This window comes from Dreissena polymorpha, chromosome 3, assembly GCF_020536995.1.
Source record: "Dreissena polymorpha isolate Duluth1 chromosome 3, UMN_Dpol_1.0, whole genome shotgun sequence".
NCBI classification, from domain to species: Eukaryota; Metazoa; Mollusca; class Bivalvia; order Myida; family Dreissenidae; genus Dreissena; species Dreissena polymorpha.
The window spans coordinates 87596840-87615696 of record NC_068357.1 but is presented as its reverse complement, the minus strand read 5'-3'; the positions used below and the strand labels follow the sequence as shown (position 1 = coordinate 87615696).

The 18857-nt window shown below is 34.8% G+C and overlaps 2 protein-coding genes and 1 long non-coding RNA gene across 4 annotated transcripts; all 3 read right to left on the bottom strand.

Annotated features, from left to right (window-relative positions):
- Window positions 1-4030: 4030 nt before the first annotated feature.
- LOC127875181 (uncharacterized) lies at window positions 4031-11805 on the bottom strand. Of its 2 annotated transcripts, none has more exons than XR_008047316.1 (3): window positions 11712-11805; window positions 4867-4937; window positions 4031-4239 (listed from the first exon to the last, which is right to left on the bottom strand). It is a non-coding gene; the product is annotated as an uncharacterized LOC127875181 (long non-coding RNA). The 2 variants fall into 2 exon arrangements; XR_008047315.1 differs by lacking the exon at window positions 4031-4239 and adding an exon at window positions 4456-4587.
- LOC127875164 (uncharacterized) lies at window positions 5424-9262 on the bottom strand. Its single transcript, XM_052420022.1, has 2 exons — window positions 8586-9262; window positions 5424-8065 (listed from the first exon to the last, which is right to left on the bottom strand). The coding sequence occupies exons 1-2, from the start codon at window positions 9093-9095 to the stop codon at window positions 7340-7342; spliced, it is 1236 nt and encodes a 411-aa protein (XP_052275982.1). The 5' UTR covers window positions 9096-9262; the 3' UTR covers window positions 5424-7339.
- Window positions 11806-16193: 4388 nt separating the features above from the next.
- LOC127874534 (uncharacterized) lies at window positions 16194-17325 on the bottom strand. Its single transcript, XM_052418907.1, has 3 exons — window positions 17198-17325; window positions 16719-16857; window positions 16194-16331 (listed from the first exon to the last, which is right to left on the bottom strand). The coding sequence occupies exons 1-3, from the start codon at window positions 17311-17313 to the stop codon at window positions 16266-16268; spliced, it is 321 nt and encodes a 106-aa protein (XP_052274867.1). The 5' UTR covers window positions 17314-17325; the 3' UTR covers window positions 16194-16265.
- Window positions 17326-18857: the final 1532 nt, after the last annotated feature.

Genomic DNA, 18857 nt, shown 5'->3' with positions numbered 1-18857 from the left:
ATAATTCTTTTCTGACTTTGTTAGTTGTCGGCTGGCATATGCTATCACTCTCTTCCTTTTGTCATCTTGTTGTTGGTATAATACTGCTCCTAGTCCTTGTGTTGATGCATCTGTGTGAAGTTCAAAGGGTTTCTGGAAGTCAGGATAAGCTAAAATAGGTGGAGATGTAAGAATTATTTTCAATTTATCAAAGATCTGCTGGTTTTCTTCTGTCCATGTCCATTCTTTGGCATCTTTCTTCTGTTGTGCTTTCTTGCCTGTGGGGTGTGGAATTAATTCTGAGAGAGGTTTTGTAATTTTACTGAAATCTTTTATAAATCGCCTGTAGTAACCTGCAAATGCTAAGAAAGAATGAAGTTCACTAGGGTTTTGAGGTTTTGGCCAATTTCGTATCTTCTCAATCTTCTCGGGATCAGTTTCTATGCCTTCGTTGCTCACAATGTGACCTAAAAAGTTAACACGTTGTTTAAAAAATTGACATTTTTCAGGACACAGTTTCAAGTTACACTCCTGCAATCTAGAAAGAACTAATTCTAACCGTTCTAAATGTTCAGACACAGTGCGGCTGAAAATAATCAGGTCATCTAAAAAAATAACACAAATTTTCATATTAAAATCACCTAAACACTCCTGCATTAGTCTTTGATAAGTAGCGGGACTGTTGCATAACCCAAAAGCCATCTGATTAAATTCAAAGAAACCGAGTGGCCCCACTGTAAATCCGGTGCGTTCCTTGTGTTCTTCTAGAATTTCCACTTGGTGATATCCTGCTTTCATATCGAGGGTTGTAAAGTACTTGGCCCCTTCTAAGCAGTCAAAAATTTCTTCTGTTCTTGGTAAGGCAAATGAATCTTTGATGGTTCTGTCATTTAACATACGGTAGTCCACACAAAGTCTCAGTTTTCCATTCTTCTTTCTTACAAGGACTATGTTGGATGAAAAGGGAGATTTAGATGGTCTAATGATGTTGCAGGCTAGTAGTTGTTCTATATGTTGTCTTACTTCATTGATCATTCCAGGGGGAATTCTTCTGTGTCTCTGCTTAAATGGCCTTTCATCATGCAAATCTATTCTGTGTTTGATTGATGTACAATTTCCAATATCTGTGTCGCTCGTAGAGAAAATGCTCCTGTGTTTCATTAACAGATCAGTTAAGGCTCGTTTTTGTTCAGAATCTAAAATGTTATCTTCATCAATGCTGAGTTCTTTTACTATATTCTTTCTTTTGATGTCTAGATTTTCTTCTTCTAATCTGTCAAGTACTTCTGCTGTGACTTCTACTGGTTGTAGTTCACATAGTATAGCCTTCGGTGCCAAACATACTGTGTTGGTAGATAGATTGGTCAATGTGACGGTTAAACTCTTCTTCCCAGACATAACTAATGCTGGACTGACTTCTACAGTACTGGGTAGATTACTCTCTGAATGAGAGCTGATGTGACTGGATAATCCATTTCTTTGTCTGTGTAGGCTTGAACTGTCACTGTTTCATTTGGTCTTATTATCACTTGGTGTGGCACTCCGTTTCTGACGATAGCTATACAGTTGTTGTTCTGTTTTAATTTCTTCTCTCTGAGTACTATGCTTCTAAAACATAGATACCATGCAGATCTGCCTTCTGTAAGAACCTTTCTCCTAAATTTCCTTTACATTTACTTAAAAGTTCAGATAATACATTAGTTCCTAAAATAACAGGTGTTCGTGCAGAATAAGCTGTATCCGGTACAATCAAAAATAAACATGGCTGATTTTCAGACTTTGGAATACCTTTAACTGTTAAATCTGCTTCAATGAAACCTAAGTAGGGCAATATCTGTCCATCAGCACATACCACATGTAAAATTTCTGTCAGAGGCTGTAACTTGATATCTTTAAAGTTATTGGTGTAGAATGAGTTGGAAATCACACTAACACAGCTGCCTGTATCCAATAGTGCTTGTGTTTTAATGTTGTTGATGGATATGCTTGCTTCGTTGGATTCTCCTACTAATTTGGGATCTTTAGATGAAGTGCCCGCATTCGATCCCTCAATAAGAGCACTTACTCTTTTAAATTTCTGTTTCCGTATTTTCCCTTCTGCATATCATTGGGACAGTCTCTCGCAAAATGACCCCGATCACCGCATGCATAACATGGTCCTCTAAAATTGTTACTACCCAGTGGTCTGGAAGGTCTGTACATCCCTCTTCCTACTCTTTGTAGTGGTGGTTGTTGAAATCTGCCTCTTCTTATACCTCTGCCTACATAGTAGTTGGGATTGTTGTTTCCTTTCTGAAGGTCTTCTATCTTCCTATTTAACTCATGAACCATGGCCTTTAATTCATTGATTTCTGACTTTTCTTCTTTTTCTGGCTTCTGGGCAACATTGCAGGTCCTTTTCTTGTCTGTCATTTGAAGGTCTTTTTCTAGTCTTCTTAACTCAATCTTGAATCTGTCGTAATCATCAATCGTGTCATACTTGTATTGGGCGATGTGTTTCAAGTCTAACTTCAGCCCTTGAAATAGAACTTGTTTCAGGATCTCATCATTTCCACGCTTGATTGCCTTCAATTCTATGGCTCGGGCAAAGAGATCTTCTAGTCTTGAAGCATATGCAGTCACTTCTTCTGCGCCTTGAGTACATGAGTAGAATTTTCGCATCACAGACTCTTGGGACTCTATGTTACCATAAGTGCTCTCGAGCTTCTTCAGCACTTCGTGTAGAGATGCACCTGGTCCTAATCTGCGTAAAATATCACCTGCTGTACCTTTCATTGATCTTCTTAGCCCCAGCATAATTTGCTTCTCTGTAAATGTTCCCTCTGTCAACAGTGCATGTATTTCGTATCTAAAGGCATCCCAGGTTGCTTCCCCTTTGTTGTCTTCTCCAGAGAATGCTGAAAGTTTGGGGAAATGGTAGGTCCCTGTTTCGGGATAACTTGAAAATCTTGGCATGGAATACTCAAATGGACTCACCCTAGGTTTCCTCTCTTCGTCTGTTTTCTTTGTCAGTCGTCTCACAAAAAGACCTATATCTTCTCCACTCTCTGTCTGAGGATCCATGTTCAGTTCTCTGAGGGCATCTAGCAGCTTCTGTTCCTTTGTTGTAAGTGTACGCTCTTGTTCACATCCACCACTTGCTAGTCCACTCTTATCAGAATCTTCCTCTTCATGTGACCTACTAGTCATTATTTTTTTCCAAATATAACAACTAATAAATAAAGAGACTTATAAAAATTGAAACTTGTACAATAAATACAAACTTGTATGACAAATTCACAAAATACACACAGAATTTTCTGGAAATCTGAAACTCTAAAATGGTGGAAACAAGTAGTATATTAAATTAATATTCCCACTGTTTACAGCACGAATGAATAACTAATTTAACAATTAAACTGCAAAACTGCCAAATAATACACTAAATGAGTTATAAACTCATAAAAATTGTGTACTTCCTGAAAATAAAATGTCAAGGTCAAATAGTTGTCAACAATTTTCTGACAAGGTCACAGTGTACATGTCAATGAAATGTCAAATCCCCAACGAATAATACTAAGCAAGTGAAGCTTTCAGCACGATTGAAAATTAACTACCCGTTAATTTAATAGCTGTGCGATTTGAATGCTGGTCACCACCTCCAGACAAACAACACCACTGAAATAAACTTGGTGGCCACTGAAAAGTACTGTAATAACACAAAACCAATCAAATATACCCTGTATGTAAGGTTTTCAATATGATGGCAATATTACGAAGTATTTAAGAATAGTAAAATTGCTTCAAATAGTTAACTAAATAGACTTGTTAGTTAAAGAAACCATCACCAAGGAATATGTTTTAAAATTGCTAAGGTATCATGCAATTGTGACACTTTCCCAATCAATTGTTTAATAATATAATTTTTTCCCCAGGATATTTAAAAAATTGCAGTTAAAAACAAAAGTTTTAAAACAACAACAAATTATTTACAGCATACGAACCACAATGGATTATTTACAACTAAATAAAGAAATTAAACTGCAATTTAATAAATAATGGCCTTCCACTATTGGTACTCACAATATACAAATGTGTTTTTCTCAATCACACGGAAATGTCAATGTCACACGCTCCAGTCACTTTGCAGGCACTGATGTTCTACTCGCTCCTAAAGATCGCTCGTCGCTCCCAACAAATAATCGCTCAGAATGCCACCTGGATTGCTCCACTGCACACGCCAACTGTTCCGACCACTGGCTACCGAATAAGCTGTACGTCCTCCATACAACCAAAGATTTTCCACAATCTTTAACAGTCATCAATACTCATTTATTTTTATTATTTTTTTAAAAATTAATGTTCAGTTCTTAAATGAGAGAAATCTAAAATATAACCACGTTGGGCGCCATTTGTGGCTTGCAATTGTGTTCCTTATATTATAAAAATGAATATATACAGACAACACACAAGCTGGGTTCATTACATGTCCATTTAGTTTAGTTTTCCCTCAACACTATAACTTTTAATGATTACATAATTATAACAATCTCTGGAAATAACTATGATAAACAGCTTATTTAAAGCGTCTCAGAGAAATCACAAAGGCGTCGCAAAGTTGTCAAAGCCCTGAAATAACAATAACAATATTCTACAATAATATAAATTGATACAGACTTACAATAACATTTAAGTATGTTATCATAAATAAATACTATGTTATTCATAATATCTAGTGGTCGTCAATATAAGGTCTCGCTATATTGTAGCACAATACCACGAAAACTAACAATAGATCGACAACTTACAATAGATCGAACTAGCATTACATTTCCAATGCTAATCATCAAAATAATAAAAGATACAAATCTGAACTTGATAAAAAATACATCCAATAACATGACATACCAATTGTGGATTGGCCTCCTATGACAGCTTATGACCCCAGTCTTGACTGCAGATGATGCCCAGTGCTGTGACTGCAATATTAGCTCATATGTGCAAGCATACAGAAAAGAAAGTGATCTTTGTTATGACTGTTAAATACAAAGAATTATGCTGCCATCATAAACAATACCAAGGTCAATGAAAACAACCATATTTAACTGATAAATAAAATACCGACAAAAGCACTATTCAATGTCCATCTAGACTAGCATATTACTAATAAAGGGCTAGGTTCACGAAGGGTTGAAATATGCCCTGTTTCAGAATTAAATGAATTTACTTTTATCTTATAGGGCAAACTATTGTATATAGGAAAACAACATATTTATAATTAGTATCGCTTTATTATGGTTGCTATGGCAACATGATAAATACGTGAGAATATTTGTTATGGTATATAAAAATCAATTCGCAAACGTATATATATACATTATACGTTATCATGAAAATTTTAAAATTGTACATGAGTATTGAATACACACAGCATGTTGTAAAAAAGCAACAAATAGTTTTTGGTTGTCATGGTAACGAGTAAGACATTGACATTTTTCTACATTTTTTGTCAAAGAAATCAAAGAATATAAAGTATAATTTAACATGCACAGCATACTTTGCCTAATGCATACCCAATTGATCGGAATATATGCAGGTAAGTTTTAATTAATAATTTCTGAAACTACAATTGCCGTTTCCATGGAAACAATTTAAATGTATATGATATATGCCACTTTTTACAGTAAATATCGATCGGCAAACAACATAAACCGAACAACTTAAAAATATATCTTAATTATTGTATTATTCAATTGTTTAATTACTGCAATAAAAAATGAATCTTTGATGATTAAGATGTTACTATGGTAACGGATTTTTAATTAGAATGCAAACAAATAATGTACATACTAAATACAAGCTTAACATCAAGCATCCGGTTGGCAATTTAAAATAATAAACCAGTTACCCAGTATTACATTATGATAACAATTTGTTATAATTCACAATACTTCGTGGTATTACATATCATAAACAACAGTATTTTATACAAGATTTGACGTCTTCAGCGTTACAAACGCATCAACGTATCAAAATGTTACTGACATAAGCAGACTTGCATATGATAACAATTTGTTATAATGCACAATACCTCATGGTATTACATATCATAAACAACAGTATTTTATACAAGATTTGACGTCTTCAGCGTTACAAACGCATCAACGTATCAAAATGTTACTGACATAAGCAGTCCTGCATATGATAACAATTTGTAATAATGCACAACACTTCATGGTATTACATATCATAAACTACAGTATTTTACACAAGATTTGACGTCTTCAGCGTTACAAACGCATCAACGTATCAAAATGTTACTGACATAAGCAGTCCTGCATATGATAACAATTTGTTATAATGCACAACACTTCATGGTATTAAATATCATAAACAACAGTATTTTATACAAGAATTGACGTCTTCAGCGTTACAAACGCATCAACGTTTCAAAATGTTACTGACACAAGCAGTCCTGCATATACCTTAATTACGTCAAATAACGTACAAATGTCTCATCTATGAGTGTATACTTTTCACTTCACAGACAACGGATTTTAGTTATGTAACAAAATGATACAATATTACATTTAAATATTCCTATCATCCCAAAAAGATTAACGTGTTTTATCAGCCGAAAGCTTTTAACAACAGCTGGCAAGGGACTATAAAAGCGAATGTACCGGGTGTTTCACATAAATCTTATAAGTGACACGCACATATGTATCTATTAAGTACGGAATCCGGATAGTTCCATCTATAATCTCGCCCTTCTTTCATCAAGGGCGACACACGAAGCGACGCACGAATTTTTGCGCGACAATCGCGGCGACGCACCATATTATGCGCGACAGTCGCGGTGACGCACGATATATTTAACACGATACATCGCCCTTGTGTAGGTAGCCCATAAGGCTATATGTCGCGTTGAATATCTAGTGCGACGCCGCGACTGTCGCGCAAATTATCCTGCGTCGCCGCGACTGTCGCGCAAATTACCCTGCGTCGCCGCGACTGTCGCGCAAAATATCGGGTATCGCTTCGTGTGTCATGTGTCGCCCTTGATGAAAGATCGATATTATGACTGGCACTATCCGGATTCCGTACTTAAGGCTGATCTGTTTGTGAAAATGTATATTTTGCCAGGTTTAAACATTTTTATTACCATAAAACTTCTATTACGTATCTTTTCGCTACATAATATATAAAAGCTTAATACAATATGTCCGACTGTTGAAACAATTACAGGTTAAAAGTCGAGATACGCCTTTAGCTAATTCAGATAGTTTTACCAGTAGAAAATACCGACATATTGAGGAGTAAATAAGACCTTAGTCGTCGATATATTCCGTCAAAAATATTCCAAAGACTTAAGACTTATTTACTCCTCAACAGTACTGACATCTGACTCGGAGTCGGAAGTGTCCACAGTTTGTGGCACATGAGACGCGTCATCAATATATTTGCCCCAGTCCTGAATGCCACAATCATTTATTGGCCCGGATAAACCAGACAAATACCAAATGACAGATGCAACGTGCGAACACGTGCCAACAGTACGCGCACCTGCCCGGCATTGACAATACCATGCTTTAACATGGTCTGAGTCATATTGAATCCAGACCTGATAAGTCTTTGATGAAATATGACGGCTTTGAAGACGGACACGAATGAGATCACAAGTTTCTCTGAACACATCGATGGTGCATTCAGAGCCCATATATTCTTGAATGTAAGACGGACAGAGCTTCAACTGGTAGGCGCCTAGCGTCAGGAGTTTAAGCATTGTTTCGTCAAGTTGAGGAAAGTTGGAAACAGATTCGTTAACAGACGACCATTTACTGATACTACGGCGATGGAGGTTATTATCTTCTACAAATTTTTGCAATTTATTTTCTTCTTTTAGTTTGGCCATCATCCTTTCCGCACATAAAAAATCTTCAGACGATTCACAGTTGGCACTCAAAGGTGGAAGAAACTTGTTACATAAACTACAAATAATTTTAATATAGTCGCCTATGTATGGCACTTGATTCGTTGGCAAGATGTGGTCCAAATACTTCCACCGCTTGATTCTAGCGTTAGCCGCTTCAACTACCCATCTTACCTAAAAAGGTATTGTAAAATATTTAAAAGTCAATAACTCAACTTTACAGCTTATATTTGGTTTAAATTAGCTCACTACCGTACAGCGTTCGATGTTTTCCCCTATAAACATAAGTTAATTGATCCGATGCATAGAAATTAAGTTAAGATCGGTATGCTGACATAAGACTTTCATGCATGGGCTCATTTGTAGATTAAATAATAATACTATATATTCATTTTCATTTCCGTTTCAACATAACAATACAATTAATAATAATAATAAGACAAAAATACAAAGTAGAGATTTCGATTTGCATCGTCAATGTTTATTTGGTGCTTAAACAAAGGCGATTTTTGTTTCTTCTCCGAACAAATAGTATTGCACACCCGTTACATCTGCATTACACGGTATAACCCTTTCAGTAATTATTAAATCGTCTTACATGGGTCCTATAAATGGCACATAGTTATTCCACATTGTGCTGTTCATGTTTTAGCGTATAATCTGACGGTGTATTGTGCAAATAAAGCAAACATACCTTTGTAACTAGCCGTGAAGAGTTTGCCAAATCAGTTGGTATTTGTTTGCTTCCTCGCGGCAAAAATGACGGCATCTGCGCGTGGATCCCGAGCTCTTCAAGCAGAGAGGTGGCATCACGGAAGCCTCTGTCGACAACAAATATGTCGTTTTCCTTGACCCAGTTTTTAATTTCTTCGATGTTGTTTTTAATTATATGATGCAGAATTGATGCGTCGTTATTTTTGCTGTTGGCCAAATATGGACCGATTACGGAAATATAATATCCTGATGTTGTTACAATAACCATGGGTTTAACTAATGGTCTTCCCTTGTGCATACTATATGTTTGCCGTTGAAATTGAAAGTTTCCACTTTTTTGAATGTAGATGTAGGTTCCGTCGAGAACGAGGATGACTTGTTCCTTATTTTCCGTGAAAAGAAGTTGTGCCAAATTACACGTATGTTTATTTATTACATCTTCGCGTGAAATGTGTGAAAAGCCAAGATTAAAAGGCACAAAGTCGGTCATAAGTACTTTTCTGGATGTTTGTATGGCTCTTCTGACGCTTGATTTTGAAACGTCAAACAAAGTTGACAGGACCTTATTTGATAGACCTGACTTTAACTTAAACAAGAAAATTCCAATAGTAGTTGCTACAGTTCTAGCAGGCGTGTTTCTTATTGATAATTCGACGGCTTTCAAGAGTGCTAAAAAATTCGACACCGAAATGCCGGTAAGATTTAACAAGTCTTCTTCACTGAAAGTTGTTTAGTCATCAAACGACAGCCTCTTACTTTTTGAACATACGCAGTACTCTCGAACTGCAGTAAGAAGATTAAGAAGAGATGATCTGTTTAAAAAAACATTGTCTATTGTAGACAATTTTGAAATTACATTTTCTTCAAAGGATGTACCATTTTGCTTGAAATGACCGGGACAACACCTACTTTCCGCTGTTATTAAAATATTATGTTGAATGAAGGTTTCTGTCCTTGTAGAAGTAGGAACGACAATCAATTTTGGTCCAGGTTTCTTGCAAATGAAACAATAAGCATGGCTTTTTGATGTTGTTTCAATATTCAATTTGATTGAAGGAGGACTGTTTGGGAGAACATTTTGCGGCGGCAATGAGCTGGTAGAGGCACAAGAAGGTTGTTGTGCACATGAAGGTTGTTGTGATGCAGCGTAATACGCTGGCCGACTACACTTGCCACAAATAAATTGATCTTGTGTTGTTTATATCAGGAAATTCTTTTTTAAATATTTTGCGACATGTTTATTTACAGGACGGCGTTGGTGTATTTTAAGCCGTTTTTCGCATAAAATACACGCTTTGAGAGGCATTCTGCAAGAAAAAGAAAAATTATATTAGATGTTTCTCTTTAACACAAATATAATACTAAACAAGGGACAAAATTGTCACAAAACCAGGTTTTCATTGTGAAAAAAAAATCTGATAAAGGGAGACAACTCAAACTGTACTTTTGAAATGAACAAACAAAATTAACCCCCTTTGTAAGTTTGTTTTAAAATAAATCTATTTTTAGTCGTGGCGACCTTGACATTTGAGATATTGACGTGATTCTTTCTTGCGACACACCGTCCCATGATGGTGAACAAATGTGCCAAATGATTTTAAAATCTCATAATGAATGACATAGTTATAGCCCAGACAAGCTCATTTATGGCTATTTTTTACGTTTGAACTCAAAGTGTGACCTTGACCTTGGAGATATTGACGTAATTTTTTCGCGCGACACACCGTCTAATGATGGTTAACAAATGTGCCAAATGATTTTAAAATCTCACAATGAACGACAAAGTTATGGCCCGGACAAGCTTGTTCCGCCAGCCCGCCAGCCAGCCAGCCAGCCCGCCAGCCAGCCCGCCCGCCCGCATTCACCAATCTAATAACCAGTTTTTTCCTTCGGAAAACCTGGTTAAAAAACGTTAAAAAATTAGGTGCAATATTTTTTACAAAGTTACGTTTTTATTTTTGCAGTTATTGTAACAAAAAAAATGACTTTATCGAGAATCGAACTACAACCATCCGCGTGGGAGTCTGACACTTCATCCATTACACCACACAGACAATCGTAAAAATATCGATAATGATGTATATTGATTGAGCAATATGACGTTCACTGCAAGTGTCGTTTGTCATCTTAAATGGTTTTAATTGTTTAAATCGTAATTTCTCTCAACTTGCATGTTTTCAAAAGCTTAAACATTTTTTCAACCAATTCTATACAACTATATATAAATTGCGATAGAAAACAACGGTTTTCACAACAATATTGCTGGAGTCGTCTGCAGTCGCAATACACCAGAATAATCGAATGGATCTGTCAACAATTTATTGACTATTTCAACAGAAGGAACACCATTTTTACGATAATAAAACATTTAAAATGGTAAGTTTAAATGTATGAAAGTAAAATAAAGATTAAAACTTACGTGAATGCTAGTGATCCTTTAAAATTATCGATCTGAGTGTTGACTACATGTTGTCATGGAGCGATGTAAACAATCATGCAAGAGTTGATGCCCTTACTAACAGTAGTTAACAAAATTCGTATATTTACCAAAAAATATTTTATCTTCGCATAAATGAAAAGACACATTACACTGTGCATGGAAAACGTGTTCTAAATATAACCACAGTATCAATCAACAACAAAACACATATAATTTACTTTGTGTTTTAATGTGCAAAACAACGAGGCATTTGGGTTACACTGTAACTTACATCTACCAATATTAAAATTCACAAAAGTTCAAAATTAAATATGAAGGCATATTTCCGACACAAAGTAATTTTTTGATTGCATCTAACTCCGAAATATGAATCAAAACTTAAAATATGAAAGTGTGGGAAACTTGCCTTCATATTCTATTATGTCATTAAATGTCCAAAAATTGTCAAAATTTAGGTTATTTTGCTGAACTATACATGTTTGTGGTCAATTGTAGAGATGTTTAACGCAATTTGTAAGGCAAAAGTGCTTTTGAATGAGACAGATAACATGTTAAGCTCCACAAATATACCAAATTTATGATGATTTTTGAAACTTATTTTTTTACAATTTCATAGGGCATATAAAGCTGCTTCGTGAACCTAGTCATAGTTAAAATACAACATACCTTTATAGAAAACAGAATAAAAGTGAAGAACAACTGCTTCAACCAATATGGATGACTGCTTTCCCGCAAATCGTGCTGAATGATACGCTTGCTTATATACCCTCATAATAATCTATTAGGGGTTACACCCAACTAGTTAAAGTTAAACCGGTTACAATTGCTTTCAGATATTGACCTGATTCTGATCACTTGATATTTGTGAGGAAACATTAAAACTGAAAATTTACCATGGTCTAAAATATCCATTTTACGCATCTGTTTACGATTGAAAAACCTGAAAATTTATAAAGCGTTGCAACGCTAAACGATTGAATAATTTGGAGAGTTCTGTTGTAGTCGTTATATTTTGTCAAACTACGAAGATTGCTTATATAAAGTATAAAATACATTCCTCATTGTATGAGCACGGATGGCCGAGTGGTCTATGTGGTAGACTTACTCCAGGACTCCAGGGTAAGTGGTTCGACCCCAGTTGAAGACTACACCTTTTATTTTTATTAATGTTTTTGTAACTGGAGCTTTTTAGATCCAAAGTTAACATTTATCAATGTAATGCATTGAATGGCAAACTTCAACACGTGCCAAAATCTGTGAAAAGGCCCCTTTGAAGAAATATGTTAATACATGTACTACCAATAAGTTGATTATTTATATATTGTTTATATAAAGTTAAATGCACCATTTTGTGACAGTACAGATATTCTTTAATTCTACATTTTCAGCAGAATGTTGTTTTTATGTCCCCCACCACTATATTGGGGGACATATTGTCTTTGCCCTGTCTGTTGGTTGGTTGGTTTGTTTGTGCAAACTTTAACATTTGCCATAACTTTTGCAATATTGAAGATAGCAACTTCATATTTGGCATGCATGTGTATCTCATGGAGCTGCACATTTTGAGTGGAGAAAGGTCAAGGTCATACTTCAGGGTCAAATAAATGGGGACATAGTGTTTCACAAACACATCGCTTTTTTTATAAGTTTTCATTTGTTCATGTCGTAATTAATACATGCCTTTCAACAGCAGCTTTATCATGGTCAACTGAGTTGCCATAATCAATAAAATGTAATTGTTTTTATTTGGTTCTTTGTGTTTTATGCCCCTCCCCCCGATAGGGTTGAATATACCAGTCATACTTTCCATCTGTTAGATGTTTATGAAATAAAAATACAGAACAACAACCAAATGTGCATGATTTGATATTTAAACAATACACACAAACGTTCACAAAAATACAAGCATTCCACATACAATCGGCATATGCATATGCTAAAATTAGAAATACAATTTATGCCTCCGATAGGTTGGAATATACCAGTCATACTTTCTGTCTGTTAGATGTTTATGGAATAAAAATACAGAACAACCAAATGTGCATGATTTGTGATTTAAACAATACACACAAAAATTCACAGGCAAACAAGCATTCCATATAAAATTGGCATAAGCATATGCTAAAATTAGAAATACAAATTGCCAACTAAAATGTAATAACCATTCCTCTGCACTGTCTTCAGAGTGTCTGAAGAGGTTCGCTTCTTTCAACTACTATGCTAGCTAGACTGAAACTTGTCTCAGCATAGAGGATCAACTCTTCATGGTACATACAAGTCACAACTAAAAGATTTAGGAATACAGCATCATATACACGAAATATTGTTTGAAGGAATTTTACAGGTACACAAAGTAATTCAAGTTGTTTTCACCCGATCTTCACCAAACTTGGTCAGAAGTTGTATCTAGATGATGTCTAGATCAAGTTTGAATATGGGTTATGCCGGATCAAAAACTAGGTCATTGGGCCATTTAGTGCGTTTTAAACATTCAGCATGTTGTCTGCTCTCTAATTCAAGTAGTTTTCATCCAATATCTTTACCAAACTTGGTCAGAAGTTTTATGATCTCTATGCCAAGTTTGAATATGGGCCATGCTGAGCCAAAAACTAGGTCACAGGGTCAATTAGTGCGTTATTTAACATTCAGCATGATGTCCGCTCTCTTATTCAAGTAGTTTTCATCCGATCTTCACCATGGTCAGAAGTTTTTTCTAGATGATGTGTAGGTCAAGTTCGAACATGGGCCATGCCGGGTCAAAAACTAGTTCATTGGGTCACTTAGTGCGTTTTAATCATTGAGCATGTTGTCGGCTGTTTTTTGTGAAGACAACATGCAAAATATTCTGTATCAATGCGGCATGTGGTGGTATTCGTCACGTCTGTGACAAAGCTCTAGTTTTAATCAATTTCATATGTATTTGCTATTTCCTTTAACAATGGAGCCTGAAGATTAACAAGACAACAACACAATTGAAAAAAATTGTCGCTAAATGTCTGTATTCTGCAGGAATATGATCTAAAATATCATAATTATTTATCCTTTCATTTCCCCTTTCTACATGAACTCGGCCCCATCCAATTTTAAAGCAAAGTAAAGCTTCCTCTTTTGTGAAATGACCTTTACTAGAAAGAAAAGGAGGAATGTTTAAAGAAACTCCAGCAGGAAGTTTATCAAAAATATTGAAGCCCTTATCAGCCAAAATCAAGTCACCTGGTTTAAGTTACTCTAATATTTTCGATTCTTGCAGAATTTAAAGTCTTCAAATGACTTCGGCATGGATCCCTTGCATTTGAGTTGGCTTGGAATTCCTACTTTAAGTAAAATTCTTTCAAACAATATTTCATGAAGCACAGAAATATATGTATTTATAATATTCGAAACAGTTCCTCTGCTTGTATCGCATCTAACTGCCAAATCTAAGTCCTTACAATTCAGACGTAATTTTATAAGGGTGATTAATAGTTGATCCTCTAGGCTGAAGCAGGCTACAGTCCAGCCAGCATAGTAGTTGAAAGGAGCTAACCTCTTCAGAACACCCACCAGGACTTGGAAGACATCGACAGGAAAAGATGTGTAGAGCAGCATCTGAAATAAAACAGTGTGACATGAACATATTGAGTTGTGAGTGAGCAATGTTTTAACTGCGGTAGGAAATAAAAAGGATTAGAAATTATATACAAATAAAGCTTTTTAATGCAATCAACATTACATTTGTACTCCATTGACTTTACTCCATAATTTGTGTAACAAAAAATCATTCGGATTCAGTGATATAATTATTCTTGAGTTCCAACTTAAAAAGAAAATCAATTAGCCACTTATAAGTATACAAGAGATGTGTTCGTCAGAAACACAATGCCCCCTACTGTGCCGCTTTGAAATATTTTATTTATTTTTTACATTTGACCTTGAAGGATGGCGTTGACCTTGAACTTCCACCACTCAAAATGTGCAGCTTCATGAGATACACATGCATGCCAAATATCAAGTTGCTATCTTCAATATTGCAAAAGTTATGGCCAACGTTAAAGTTTTTTTTCGGACGGACGGACAGACTGACATAATGACTGACGGACAGTTCCACTGCTTATGCCACCCTACCGGGAGCATAATAACAGTCATTCATATACTTGTGCACAGTATCGAAATGATGGATTGTACCGAATTTCAAATGGAACAACAATTACGAAAAAAGAAACTTGTATTATAACCAGAATAAATTATATATTTTGTTATGTAGTTCTTCATTGAGTACATTTTACAAGTATAAAAACAAATACCCTATCGTTTTCACCAATAATGTCCTGAACCGACATTTTGGATGGGCGCACTTTCATGCGGCCAAGTTCACCCTTTCTAACTCTTGAACTGCGAATGAAAAATAATGAAAACTTTTATTATTAAAATGTTGCTGTATATTGAATGTCAATCAGTGATATTTTACACGCAAGTCCTGCATCCTGTACTCACAAAAACCTCTAGGGATGCAAAGTTTCGAATTATATGAGTCCCAAAAATGCATTTAAATTTCTCAAAAAATAATATTGTTTAATAATTGGACTCATTCTTTCATTTCTGGGGCTCATAGATTTGCAAGTTATTGAGTCCCAGGACTCAGATTAGAAAATTTGTAAAAAAAAAATCACTTGTCACGAACACTGTATTATGTGAATTTGGAATAAGACATCAAACTGGGAATGGATATCCTTTTGGTGATTTTCTCAAACAAAACTAATCATTTAAGATCTGAATTTACTTTATCAATACTTCAAGCTTAAAAAGCAATTTTCCATGACTTTTTCATTAACAGTGATTGTATTTTTATCATTTTAACTGTATTTTAAAACTGTGTTCATGCGCGGCATGGACACAGTTTTATTTTATGAGGATTATAATAAAAACTCATAAAAAATCCAGTTTTGTAGTAAAATCAATTTAAATGAAGCTATTATATATGCAAGTATCTATTTTAATCATAATTTTTCAAACTAAATAAATACAACATGTAAAACTGCATATTATGCACAGTTGAAAAAACACAATTTATTCCCAAGTTGATGTCTTATTCCAACTTCACATAATACAGTGTTCGTGTGAGTATTAAAGTAAGCATAATTGAAAAAATTCTTTAACATACTAGATTTTGTTGGTAGTTTAGCATCAATGTCATCATAAGCCCTGTAGTCATGCGTGTAATGATTATGGTCCTGGGAAATTTTAGTAACATCTACTGGTATGCTTTCTTTCACATCTTCCCTTTCCTCCAACTTCGGCCTTTTGCATCTGTTATAAGAAAATAATTAATACAGCAAAAACGGAAACTGAAGAAACCTTATCAGAAGAGAAATTATTGTTATTATCCACTTCTTTTATAACAGAATACCAACTATAAACATAAAATGAGGACATCTGGGATCAGCACTATTGAATGGTTAATGCGAACCATGATTTAATACTGTTTTTTATGAACATATACTTAGTACATTCTACTACAAATTCTGTATTCAAATTTAAACTGTGAAATGAAAATTTAATTTGCTTATGTTAAATAACTACAAACAAAATATAACATGTTATAATAAATATTCTACTCTTTTTACTCTGATATTTAAAATAACAGAAAGTTAACTTTAACAATATTTTGTTCCGTATATAATTTTAGTAATTTACCTTTAGTGGTGTGTTCATTTCTGGGAAAGGTAGATCTTGTTTCTGGTAATCAAAAATAGTTGGTCCATTTTCTTTCTTGCCATCTACAAAATGACAGCTACATATCCGGTCATTCCCGTTAACATCTCTGTCCGCTCGTCTGGAAATAATTAATTTCTTTTTCATTACGTATGATATTGGTGTAAATAATATCTGCAACATTCCATTTGATATAATCATTTAACAAATTATACTGTCATAAAATGTGTTTTTTTGTTTATGGATACATGTTATACCAATCAATTCACTAAATAAACTTAGCCGTCTTTGATTCAAAACATATGCTTTAAACTTGATACTTACTCTACAAATATAAATGTTTAATGTATGTAAACAAAAAAGTTGGCGTTAACAATCCGAAACGTATCATATCCGAAAGCGTTCACACTCGTCACGGGTAAACAAACTGGTTTGTGATTGTGCAAACAAAATCACTATACCTGCATCTATCAACCCATTTCTTCTTCTCCTTTGGGTTTATGGGGAACCCGAACAGACTACAGGTTCCATTGCCCCCAGTCCTGTGCACACAATGAATGGCAAAGCAATACGCCATCTCAATGCTATAGCTGATGTACCTGGAAGTTCAAAAGCGAAAGTGAAAGTAAACGAGACTTACATACTATATAGAGCGCCCCTCCGATGGCGTTAAAACTGTTAAAAATGGCAGGCATTGTCCGGGGCGACAACATATCTCGCGGCGATCATTCTACATTCAACATTCTAGTAGTTCGGTGTCATTTGTTGTTTTCAAAATCATATTAGATCAGACACTTTACTTGATAAAATATTCATGACTATTTTATTTTTAGAAACATGCCTAACTACTTTAAAAAAGAATTTCTGCAAATGCATGAAATGTTATTAGAGCAATACCTGGGTACGCAGGAGAATCTCTACTCAATCTATGATTAACATGCAATACCCGTAATCATGCCTACGTACGTTCATCAATATCATCATCATCATCATCATCATCATCATCATCATCATCATCATCATCATCATCATCATCATCATCGTCGTCGTCGTCGTCATCGTCTTTGTCGTCGTCTTTGTCGTCATCATCATCATCATCATCATCTTCATCATCATCATCATCATCATTACCATCATCACCATCATCATCATCATCATCATCACCGTCATCATCATCATCTTCATAATCACCCATCAACATTATCACAACAATGATAAATATTAACGTATTAACGGACTAAAGTTTTTTGTTAGATGATTCTGCCGGAAAGTTCTTTAATTATTTCCAGTAAATGTACACCGGCTCCTGGCGGGCTCCTCAAATCCCATGGCCGACATCCAAGCGCATATCGGTGCTGGGGCCCAGCAACTTCCTTACAAAATTGTTCGTTCTATGATTCGGTCGGAAAGTTATTTATTTCCGGTCAATTTCCACCGGCTCCTGTCGGGCTCCTAAACTTCGGTGGCTGACATCCAAGTGCATTGCGGTTCCGGACCCAATATATATGTATATAAATATAAATAAATATATATATAAATAAATATATATATATATATATATATATATATATATATATATATATATATATATATATATATATATATATATATATATATATATATATATATAGTAACACCTGAACACTCTTCAAGTCAAGTCAAGTAATATTTATTTATAAAGTCGGATGTATACAACATTTTTACAACACACGCTCTGAAGAGCTTTTTAAACCGACTTATAAGCTAAACATTTACATGATAACAAAATAGCACATACAATTACATTACTTAAAACAAATTTTTAAAATTATAGCATGACAAAATGAACAAAACATGGCAATACAATATTGCATAGCACAATTGATTATTTATCTAACCAATCATAGTATTATTATATCATCCTCTAGAGAGGGCGGAGGCTAAAATATAGCAAGTTACATGCATGCATATCACTTTATAGCATTAGCTCGAAAGAACTTTGTAAGAAATAAATTAAAATAAATAAAACAGAATATAGTATTTAAACTTTAAACGTGTTGGGTATCTGCTGATTTTGACCATGAAGGCCTAAAAACTTCTCTAAAAGGAAATGAAACAAGACGCTGAGGACTTGAATATAAA